General features: G+C 36.6%; 1 protein-coding gene across 1 annotated transcript in view; it reads left to right on the top strand.

The window, feature by feature from the left end:
• LOC149566731 (uncharacterized) overlaps positions 1–9,818 on the top strand; it is a 59,128-nt gene extending 49,310 nt beyond the window's left edge. The window contains exons 6-10 of the mRNA XM_089820077.1: positions 5,716–5,931; positions 6,217–8,114; positions 8,282–8,347; positions 8,464–8,533; positions 8,651–9,818. Coding sequence (XP_089676203.1) covers positions 5,716–5,931; positions 6,217–8,114; positions 8,282–8,347; positions 8,464–8,533; positions 8,651–9,622 — 3,222 coding nt within the window. The 3' untranslated portion in view covers positions 9,623–9,818. The remainder of the gene's footprint in view (positions 1–5,715; positions 5,932–6,216; positions 8,115–8,281; positions 8,348–8,463; positions 8,534–8,650) is intronic.
• The last annotated feature ends 2,263 nt before the right edge of the window (positions 9,819–12,081 follow it).

The following is a 12,081-nucleotide window of genomic DNA, read 5'->3' as shown; positions in this document are numbered from 1 at the left end:
GTCCCTAGTTCCCATTTGGAACCTATGATCAGCTCACTCTCACACAGAGAAAACACCACTATAGAAGGGTGTAGGATGCATTTTATGAGCATTTCAAGTGCCTTTTCAACAAGGAGCTGGCAACAAAGAGAGTATCAGATGAGGCATGAGAGAAAGTAAATCAGTGTGGATGCATCTTCCTGCAATTTCCAATTTCACTTGCATATTTCCAATTTTCACTTGCATAAGAGTTGGTTATTCTGAAAGAGAATTGTACACTTTGCCAAGATATCCTATTGATAGGATAATCGTCATGGAGTTAGCAAGGCAACTCATGACAGTGCAAACATATCAACTCAATCAACACCTACTTATCAATATCAACTCAGTCAACACATGCCTGGATTTGGGATCTCCTCCATGAATCCTTTGTAGATCAGAAAGTATGCATTAACCACTGTGCACAAAGCCAAAACCATGCAGTCTGAACTTCAGCTCATTACATTGAAGAAGTTCGAGGCCAGATCTGACTTTGTTTATAAAGGTATGCATTCCAAGATGAAAAGGGCATTCATCCTTGTTCATCACATGGAAGATGTATGGATTGATTTGTGCAACAAAGTAGACACTATCAACATGGACTATTGTAGGCTTGCTTTGCGAGAAATCATTGATCTCGATTTGGTTCCTATTCCAGGAGGGGTTGAGGATGACTAGATGATTCTAGACAAGGAGTTCCTCAATAGCCAACTAGATAAACTACTTCCCATTCCCATCCAATGGCAGCAAAAAGAAGTAGTTTCTATCTTTGATAGATTACTGTCTATTTTGTTGAATACCAACACATGGATGAAAAACAAAAATCTAAAAAGAGTCAAGTTGAGAGCTGGAATAGGTTGTAGTCATTTCGGACCAATTGGAAGGAAATCTCAAGTGGAGTTAAAAAGGAAAGACGGTTTATCCACCTCAGAACCAAGTAAGAGTTTCAAATTGAAGCCCAAAGGAGGAAAAAGTGTCATTCCACCCTCACATTCTTCTCAAGCACATCTCAAAGTGTAAGAATGAGAGGAAGAGGAAGAAGAGGGAGAAGTAATGATCATATCTCCTCCACAACCGCCAAGCAACCAAGAACTGTCAGCCCAAGAGGAACCATTCTTGGCTGCCATAGACAATGATGTGAGTTCCTTTTCCATAGTATTCACACCTACCATTCCTAGTTCTGAGGTGAATACTTCAGCTTTGCCTATCTCTTTTGTAGCTCCACCTATAGACAATGATGTGGGTTCCTTTTCCATAGTATTCACACCTACCATTCCTAGTTCTGAGGTGAATACTTCAGCTTTGCCTATCTCTTTTGTAGCTCCACCTATTCTCATAGCAGAGCAATGTGAAACCTTGGAAAATGTGTTTGAAGACTTTCCAACTCTCACAGAGTGACAAGTTTCCCAACTTGATACCTTCATCTCTGGGTTCAAGATGTTTATGACAGACATCTTAGAGAACACCCATGGTTCCGGCTATGCAAACAGAGGCGTGCACTATGACGACATAAACACAATCAAGATTAATGTTTGCCATAGCCACCATACCAGTCTCAATAGATGAAAATTTCAGCTTGCCCGCATGGTTAGGAAATATTACCATGAAGAGGAGAAAGATTGAGCTGCCCCTAGACAATTTTCCTTAAAAGAAGATCAAGTCTAAGCTTCCCATGCAAAGGGCAAAAGTTGTCTCAAGAATCCTTATTGATTTTGAGAAAACTAAATATGCTGAGATTAAAGAACCTCTAGTGGATAAACCAGCCGAGAGCTTAATCACTCTGATTACAGGATCACCAAAATTGAACTTGGGAAATAATCACGATTGGGGTGTCAACAAGATGCCCAAGATGTAGTCTCTACCTTGTCAAAGAAGAATGACAAACTTTGGGAGAAAAAGACTTAGTTGAATCGAAGCACTGAAGCGGCTAAGACCTATCTTGCAACTAAGCTAGTTAACCTATTTTGCGATTGAATTTGCATAAATTGTTGGTTGAATATTATCCACCCAATACATTGCAACTCCCATGGAATTTCGATGCTTCTGATGAAGAATATACATTAGACCCAATGTTAATAAAATTTTGGAGGCATGGCCTTTTGCTCATGGCTCATTATTAATCAATGAATATAAAGCTTTGAATTTGGAGATTCAAGAGGACTTGCACTGAACATTTACACAAAGCATTTGGTAAGGTAACTACTTTTAAGTTGGTTCCGTACCATAAGGTGCTTGTAAACCTGATTAAACTACTCAATGGTTTGTGCAACACCTGGTTTCATTTCTTCAAATTGCATTACTCACATGTCAAGTGCGACTGAGTTGAATATGGTGCATTTTAGATACGATCCAGGCTCCCCTTTCAACAATCTACCCTACCAAAGTTTCTAAAAGTTATACACGTTGTTTTTTAATCCTTTCCCCCATGATTCTAAGGCTTTATCATATCAGTGTGCATCTTAATTTCACGCCTCCTTAAATCACTGAGCCTTTCGCCCATCCTCCTGGCCTCCACAACACTTTGACTTCAATAAGTTGTCCATATTGCTGTGCCTCTTACCAGATCCAGTTTAGGCCTGCATTAGGAAGAATGTATATCACACCTTGTGAATTTTTTTTATACATTCCACATTGACTGCCCCTAAGTACATGTTATATTGCATCCTCATCTCCACATATCACTTTTATAAAGGCACAAAAGAATTTTTTATTGGAACCACTTCTACCCTTAGCCATTCTGTCGCCTTGGGTTACAGTTTGACTTGCTGTGGAAATTATCTCCTACTTATCTTTTTAGCTGTCATCATTCACTTTAATTCCTCTATCAGTACTCTTAACTGCCTTTGCTTCTGTTCCCACTCCTTTTTCATTCTACTGACTATTTTTGCACTCCTCATTATCACAATTTTCTGGATTACCCTTGCCTTTGCTGTTGCACAGGGAAAACCTCTTATTTGGGCAAGTTCATTCTGTGGTCTCTGCATTTCAATCTAATGAATTTAGCAAACATTGATTCTAAATATTAAATCAATGAAAATGCCATTTACTATGCACTCTGATAAAGATGACTGTAAAGGAGAAAAAGATTTAGGATTACGGCTTTCAATCGTTTGAAGGGTTTCTAAGGAAACAAAACCAAAGCCATATGGGCATGAAATTCAATGTTGTTTAAATTCAACTGCTGCATTTCCAGTGCTCACAATGATGCCATGATCCATCTCCTTCTTGAGCATGAATCCTCACTTTTGATAATATGTGCTGCTCCACCCTGAGTACACCTTGTGTAGTGATTCTCCAAGAGCCATGAATGCAAGTTTTGTCACTTCTCAATTGTTCCAAACTTGTAGAAATGTATGAAAATTCAAGTCCTATTTGATATGAGTGTCATTGCATGAGAATGTGTACTCTGACCCTATTCCACCATTTTCATTCTTCTTCATTGACATGTTAGTGCATGATCTTTCCACTCTGCTATTGTTGTCACATGTTAGTAGTACAAGCTGTTGCTTGCACCTAGTGCGATACTTTTACTTTTTGGGTTTCTATTAGCTTGTTGCATGCTTACACAAACAATTGTCAGTCCAGTTTTAGGTTTGGTCAATGGTTAGGGGCATTACACTTTCTGCTTCCAAAGCTAATGCTTCAGGTCTCTACTCTCTTTGTTGATTTTGTCTGTCCCTTGCAGCAGCTTTCAATATACCATTTAGTCCATTGTGGCTTTCAGATCATTCTAAATGCCAATTTCCTTTCTTCCATTCTCCTACACACAAAATAATTGTGTACTATCCTCCGGAAAACTCAAAATCTCATTGTCCTAGACTCTGTGTATAATGCCTGGTTTAACCTGCTAATACCTAGTTTAATTGCGTCTCTACACCCACCCTCATTCTAGTGCAAACCCAATTTGATGAAATTTGTTCTGCTATTGGGTTGATGATTCAACCAACTGTTTCTGATCCAAACATAATCCAAATAATTCTGCCGCCTTTTACCAATTCTGAATAATGGAACAAAGAACTTTGTGGGAGCTGTTTTACTGTCAAAATATTTGGTGAGTTTTGTTTGTCAGTTGTCACTTTTTTTTTCTGAATTCTGAACTGAGTCCTTTGTGACACCTAGGTTTATTGTTTCTCCCGGATATTGTTCTGTTAACTATGGTTGAGTAGAGGCCTGTTTTAATAATTTTAAGATACAAGAACTCTCATTTATATCTCTGCTCACAGCCTTTGGGATTGGCTTTTTCAGTAATAGAATTTATTCTAACCATAGATGTACCACTGGCTGAGCACTGGCCGAGTTGCAAAAACTGGCCGAGTTTTCTGGCCTTGCAAGTTTTTTTGACTTTTACTGGCACCAAAAACTCTCTGAATTTTTGGTAAAAATTGGCCTAGTACTCACCGAGTTTTTGCCGAAGACTTGGCTAGTTTTTGTTAAAACGTTGGTCGTAGTATTAGAACAGCACTTACAGGCAAAAAATGACCCAAATTAATTTCTTTTCATATTTCTTCACTTGTATTTTGCTGAGAGGGTGAAAATAGTTTTCCAAACGCTTGTATTCCAAACACCTGCAAACTAATTTCTGTCGATTTGAAGCAGATTTGAGGTGAATTTTGAAAAGGATGACATCAATGATTGGGAGAGGCAGGCTATGGTGGAGGGGGGGCGTATTTGGTTTCACATTGGATAACATTGACTTGAGTGAGTAGTTATTGGCAGTGCCAGGAGAAGAGGCAGAGTTACATCTAGGATGGAGGACGAGTCACAGACTGAGTTCAAAATACTGAGCAAGGATGTGCAGTCATGCCCAGTACAGACTTCTAGGACTAGACCCTTTAGTTCTATCTCTCCCTTCATTTTTTACTAGAGCCGGGAAGAGGAATATGTAATTGTAATGATTTTTTTACTTCAGCTTTACATAAGTTATTTACTATTTTGCTTCCAGCCATCAACATTATTCACGAGAATGTGATTTTGTACCCCACTTTGTGTTTAAATATTTCTAGACTAACCTTTTTGCTTTTTTATTCTCACTTATTGACTCATTGGATGCATCTTCTCATTGCATTCTGTGAAGAAAATGGATTTCTAATTAAATTTAAGCAATTTTTAAGTTCTGAGTTTCTCCCTAATTTTTTTCAGGCCTTGGCAACTATTTGGCTTTGGCGAGTTTTCCAACTATGATTCTAACATTTTGTAACAGACTTATTAATGATAAAATAAATAAGATTTATGTTGTGGATATTTTCTGTTTGAGTCAGCCATAGATCCAGCACAATATTTGCTTTTCTAAGTTTTCTTTGATTATGATCCTACCCTAACAATATCTTTCTTAATCTCAGGAATCCCAGAATTCAAAATATGAATCAATGTGGATAGTTACATGCATCTTCGAGTACTGCTTCTGGAATCAATTGCAACAGCAGTACTCGGAGAATACTTATGAATTGTGGAAACTTACTCACTATTAGTTTGCATGCTGCTATGCTTCAATTTTCCATTATTTATTTCATTAGTGGGAATTAAATCTAGAGAAATGGATGTTCTAGTTAGTTGTGAATTGAAATACCATTGTGAAATGGCACCATATATCTGTTGGGTCGGGAATTTCTGGCTTTTAGCATATTAGATTACTTATTTTGGTTCCTTATTTATCAACTCAGAGTTACTAAATTATATTACTTCATATATGGGTTCAAGTCTGTTGCTACGGACATCAAGCAGAATTTACTTTTGCAAATGGAGAAGATACTGCAGAGTCATGGCTGTAAAGTATATGTCCTCCAAGCATGGGGCTGGTTTATTCGTTTACTTGGGGACCATATTTTGGACACCAGAATGCTTCTCAACCAGATGCTAAAAATACCAGAGCAAACCTTTGCAGATCCTAACTCACAAGTGCGCATTGCTTCTCAGGTCTACCATTGAAACTTAAATGCTATTTGAGATGTATGTGATTTGTGGATAATTTTATTATGCCAGTGCTGTTCATTTAAGGTATACTAAATTGTCTCTATTATAATAGTGGATGGTGGCAATGTGAGAACTGTATAATTTAGTGGGAATGCCACATTGATATATGTATTAAATCTTCTAATGTTCCTTTTCTATAGTCAAATTTTATATTAATATTCAGAACCAAAATGCTTGGTGCCGATGAATTTATTGTGATGGATTCCTATTATATTATGCAATTGGCAGGTTGCATGGGAAGCCTTGATTGATGTTCTTATGCAATGGCCTATACAGTCCATGGCAGACCAGGCTTCACCAGGAAAGACCTTGTCACCATCAAAAGTTGAACTAACAGCATCAGAAACAACCGATCAGTCCCAAGTTCTCCCACCTCTTAAAAACTTGAAATTGCTCATGAAGCCCATAGTTGGAGTAATGAGTAGTAAATGTGATGTGTCTGTGCGACTTTCATGTTGGAAAACATGGAACTATGTTTTACATAAGCTTGATGGCTCATTGAACGACCCTGCTATTCTATCAGTTGTTTTATATCCAATTTTGAAAATAATCTTTGAAACTGGGCCAGACAACAAAAATATATGGATATGGAATCTCTGTATGAATCTCCTAGAGGAGTTTGTATCTTCAAAGGTTAAAGATAATGATGATGAACTAGACATTTATGTAACTGGAGAGGCTTCATCTCCTAGGAATCCATGTCACGGGGTATCTCTAAAATTCAACAAAGACAGTTTTCCAGCTTCTCCTATCAAATGGACGCCCTGGAATATTAATCAAATTGAGTTTTTATTGAGTAATGTAGCAATTTTATGGAAATGTGGTATCAGGAGTTGTGAGGCCTCTGATTTCAGTAGTTTAACATTGAATGGCGCACTGAGAACTTTTCGCTTAATATTAAGAGGTGTTCGGAGTGAGTTGCAAGAAGATTTCAAGCCTCTCAATGAGCACGTGCAAGTTGTTTGGCTTATTCTAAAATTTGTGCAAGGATTGTATCATGACATTAATTTAAAAACACATCTGTGCGCTAGAGGTCCAGATAGTGCCATCTTTAGTTTGCTCGAAGTTATAAAGGATGAGATACCAGTTTCTACTTTGACATCCTCTTCCTTCAAGACGCCTATCAATTTGAAGGAAATTTGGGATAATGAAAAGAACATGCTTACAGATGGCCTTGATCATTGCACAAATGTCAATATACTTGGGATTCACATGACCAAAATTGATATGATTTCTCCTGCTGTTTATTTGATTTTGGTCTGGCTTAACTTTGTAGGTCATGTCTGTTCAAATGCATCCGAGGAAGAGAAATTACTTGAAAAATTGGGAAAACTAACTCAAGTTGTGGCTTTTGGTGCCACTCCTTTGGAGAATATTCAAGCACTTAGCACTGTGTTGTACAATCTTGGATTAAATGCTGTCAATTTCAATTGCAAATCACAAACAAACATATTTGATGAAGAAAAGGACTTGGAGTCTTTGCCTTTCAATGGTGATGGCTTTTTCTGGTTGAGAGTGTGGAAGCAATTTGCTAAGTGCCTCAAGGAGCATCTTGAATATGTTAATGATGTTGATCTTACTGTAGATGCTGTGTATCAAACAATTTACAGTTTCCTTTTGTTCCCACTTAATACTAGAATAGTATATTCTTCAGCTAATTCAAACTACCTGTCCAGTCAAAATGTATCCTACAGAAATAATTGCAACACAAGCCCTGAAAAGGAACTTGATATTGTATTGCACGTGTGGATTTCTCTCTATAATTCTGTTAATCTTATCTTATCAGTGAAAAGTTCACGGTTAAATGTTTTTGGTGAAGGATTTTGTAAAAGAGCTTTAAAAGTGATTGAAGAGAAAGACAATATATACATTTCAAAGCAGACTGCAGAAAATTCTGGGTGCATAAAATTGTCATGTGCAGAGCAGAATTTCTTCCTGATGATAGTTGGTGGAATTACTGCTCATGTGCTTAAACAGGCACATGTCACTGCACCTGGAATGCTAAAGATACAAAGGCAAGCGAGATTTGATAGGTTTGTGGGATCTGTGATTGTGAACAGCAGCCCTGGGGGAACCGAGGCAAATGATCACCGCAATGTTAAAGGCATTTTCAATTTTGTTGCCAGGTTTTTTCTTTTTGACATTGTTATGCTATCATAAACTGGAGTCTTTATTTGGCTTGTCAGCTAGCTGTTGTCATTGTGTTGTCCTTTGGTTATTACAATCCAAAAAGTGTTTGAAAGCATCTGATCTCAACACTTCCACATGATTTCTAGTTTTCCTTATTGGGCAGGTTTTTGGAACTAGCAGGGGAGCTGAATGATGCATATGCTGATTGCAACTTTGTAATGGTTTCATGGTATCACCTTCATTCAGATTCCTAATTAGAACTCAATGCATTTTTCTAGATTTTGTTCTCTGGTGTATATCTGAGAAATAATGTGGTTATCCTTTATTTGCTTTGATTTCTTCCAGGGTATTTGATGCGATGGCTTGTTTTCTCAACTGTCTTTCTTCTAGACATGATATACTTCTATTTATGCAGGTCAGTTTTCTAGATAACATGCTGGATATTTCAATCATTTTGAGAGATGAGATGGTACGGCATGGGTTTATGTTAATACATATCGACTAACAACTCTATGGTTACTGTTCTATTCAGAAATTCTCCCACCCTTTAGCCAAATGGCTCATTGCTTGCTCAAATGTTAAGAGAGTTTCTGAAGAAAGAAGTCCAGTATTAGAACTTGAGAAGGCATGGAGTCAGCTACTCATCTGCTTGCAGAAGTCTCAACCAGCAATTATATTTGATTCAATTTTTTTAAGCCTTCAGGCACCTTTACTAGTGGCTGCATTTCAACATATTCATTCTCCAATAGCTAACCAAACTATTGCATTTTGGGAGGCCACATATGGGAACACACAGTCGCTCTCTTACCCTGCATCTCTAGTTCCAGTCCTCAGAAATTTATCTCAAAAAGTAAAAATTAATCTCCCCAGTTTTGATATGTTAACAGAAGGTCAAATGTCACCAAAATCTTGTTCTGTAGAGTGTGCAAATGACAATGTTATCAAGCAATTAGATAATTCAACTTCAAATCATTCAAAGTCGATAAATTTTCACAGACCATATCGAAAATTTGAAAACTCAAGCATTCCAGATGATCAATTGATGGGAGACAAGTCAACTTCATTTGGAGCAAATAATTCTAAAGTTTATGATGCCTGTAACTATATTAGAGTCTGTGAGCCAGGACAACATTCTCATTCAGCAGACAGAGTTCCATCTAGTAGCTTGCAAGTGGCTGCCATCAGTGGGGAAGAAGAAAGTGGTAAAATGACCCAGAAAGCAGGCAGTTCACAAGGAAGGAAGAAGCTGGTGTTCATGGAAGACAGTCCACAAGATTATGTCTCAATACCATCAGCTGTAAAAAGGAAGCAATGTCCTTTGACAGAGCACCAACGAGAGGTTAAAAGAGCACAAAGAGGTCATGGAATGGACACCATGGGACACGGGCCAGGCATCAAAACTTATACAGCTGCTGATTTTAGTCAAGGAAATGGTGACTCAGAAGAACCTGAGGAATTTAATCTTGCTGATATAATCTTCAATAAATGTAAAGAAGGGACCTAAAGTGTTCCTACAATGTGCTTTCCTTCATTGCCCCAAGTATTCAAACAATTAACTATTTAAGAAGGCTTTTTAGGAGAAGCAATATCCCAAGATCCCTACCAACTTCTCAGATAATTTATATCAGGATCTAACTGTAAAGTTTCTGCAAATTCTGTTCTAAAAATTCAGACTTTTATAATACATTTTTATTGCTGAAGATGATCTTCTTAATGTTCTGAAAGTAGGAGTTATCACCTTTAGCTCTGATATGAATTTGTTTTAGATCTGCAATAAATTTGTATAGGTAATATAGCTTGAGGGAGCAGACTTATGTTTATTGTGTGTCCTCAAACTACAATAACACCTACCCTTTATATTAGGACCGAAGGGCATGTCCCTTAAAGGGACATGACCCTTTCTAGGTCGGCCCAAACACTTGTAGAAATCAGCGCCTTAAGGAAATAATAAAATGTTTACCTAACATAACAAATTGTTATAGTTAGTACAAGATATAATTTCTGCCAAGGATTGCTGCCCATCCTATTTCCAAGTCTAGTGTATATATATGCTTTCGTATGATATGATGGGAGAAGATTAAGGTGCGATCTACACTTCTCAGACTAGTATGAATATCATGGTTAATATTTAACACTCTCCCTTAACTTGATAATCATAGTGAGAGAACATATCTAGCATCATCAATTACAATGAATAAGCATAGATTGATACTCTATATCTATCTGAATCTTTTGAGAAAATGGTATCATGTAACATATGATATTGAGTCATATAACCATCTTGTGATATGACTTATCACTTATATTAGTGATGTCAGTATTGCATGTAATACACAAGATAAAATCTGAAGAACGATTAAGTTCTTCATTTATCCAGGTTGTGATTCATAGGAACTGGCAGTCCTATATCACAACTTGATCTTGAGTTAAGATCTACCAAAACACATGATAAAGTCTGAAGAATAAATTCTTCCTTTATCCAAGTTGTGATTCATAGACATGGAAATGCTTATGTCACAAATGATCTTGAACTCACCTAGATCTAACATTAGTTCTATACTGTTCAATACATTATTTGAGGGATCGTCATCTCGCATAATGTGTTTTATACAAGTATCATTACCTTAAAGATCATCACCTCTGAAATAATGAATACAAATGGTGGAGCCCATAATAGTCAATAGCCTAACAAATAAAATTATTTTATTAATAATTTAAAGAATACAAATGAATTACAATTTAACAATACCAAGTTTTTTTTTGAAGTGATCTATCTTCACTCTAGAGATAGGTTGGGTGAAAATTTTTGCTGTCTGATTTGCAATGCAAATGTATTCTAATTTTATAGTATTCCTATTTACCATATCTCTTACATAATGGTAAGGAATTTCGATATGCTTGGACTTGTTATGAAAAACTGGATTCACTGAAAGCTTGATGGAACTCTGATTATCACAATGAATAATTATAAGATTCATGGCTTGCCCAAATAATCCCACAAGTAACTTCCTTAGCCAAACTACTTCTTGAGAGGTCATCACTGCTGCAATGTATTCCGCTTCTATGGAGCTTTGTGCTATTGAAAATTATTTTTTGCATATCCAAGATATCATTGCTGATCTTAAATTGAAACATCCTGAAGTACTTTTTATGTCTTTAACACTTCCACCCCAATCAAGTTCATAAGGGACCCAATCATCTATCTATAGAGAGAATAATCTATGGAAGGTGATTCTGCTGTTGCTTCTTTAAGTTTATGTAGATTAGTCTCCATTGGAGAAGACATAGACTTGCAATTCCACATTTCAAATCTCTCCAAAATATCTAATGTATACTTCTTTGATTAAGTATAATGCTATCAGAATTCTACCATACTTCTAGTCCTAGGAAGTAATGAAGGAGTTCCAAGTCTTTCATCTCGAATTCTCTAATTAAATCTTTCTTGCATTGATCTATGAGATGATTATTACTTGTTATTAGTAAATCATCAACATACAATATCATAATTACCATATCACCTTTATCCCTCTTATAATATAAATTTGAATTAGCTTCGTTTTTGGAGAATCCTAAGTCAGTGAGATACTTATCAATTTTTTCATACCAAGCCCTTGGAGCCTGCTTAAGCTCATAGAGAGCTTTCTTGAGCTTGCAAATAAAAACCTTAGGATCATGAGTTTCAAATCTTTCAGGTTGCTCCAAATATATTTCTTCTATAATCTTTCCATTTAGGAATGTTGTTTTTACATCCATCTGATGTACTTTCCATCCCTTCGATGCTACAATGGCTAGGACTGCTCTTATAGAGGTGTATCTAGCAACATGAGCAAAAGTTTTTTCATAATCAATCCCTTCTTTTTGAGAGAATCCCATGGCTACAAATCTGACTATATATTTTTCAATTCTACCGTCAACAACATGCTTTATTTTAAATATCCACTTAGAAGAAACAACAGATTTTTC

Source organism: Cupressus sempervirens, chromosome 3 (genome assembly GCF_028749045.1).
Source record: "Cupressus sempervirens isolate cs-2001-9-10 chromosome 3, ASM2874904v1, whole genome shotgun sequence".
Classification (NCBI taxonomy): Eukaryota; Viridiplantae; Streptophyta; class Pinopsida; order Cupressales; family Cupressaceae; genus Cupressus; species Cupressus sempervirens.
The sequence above is the reverse complement of the archived record's forward strand: the minus strand, read 5'-3'. Positions and strand labels throughout refer to the sequence as shown.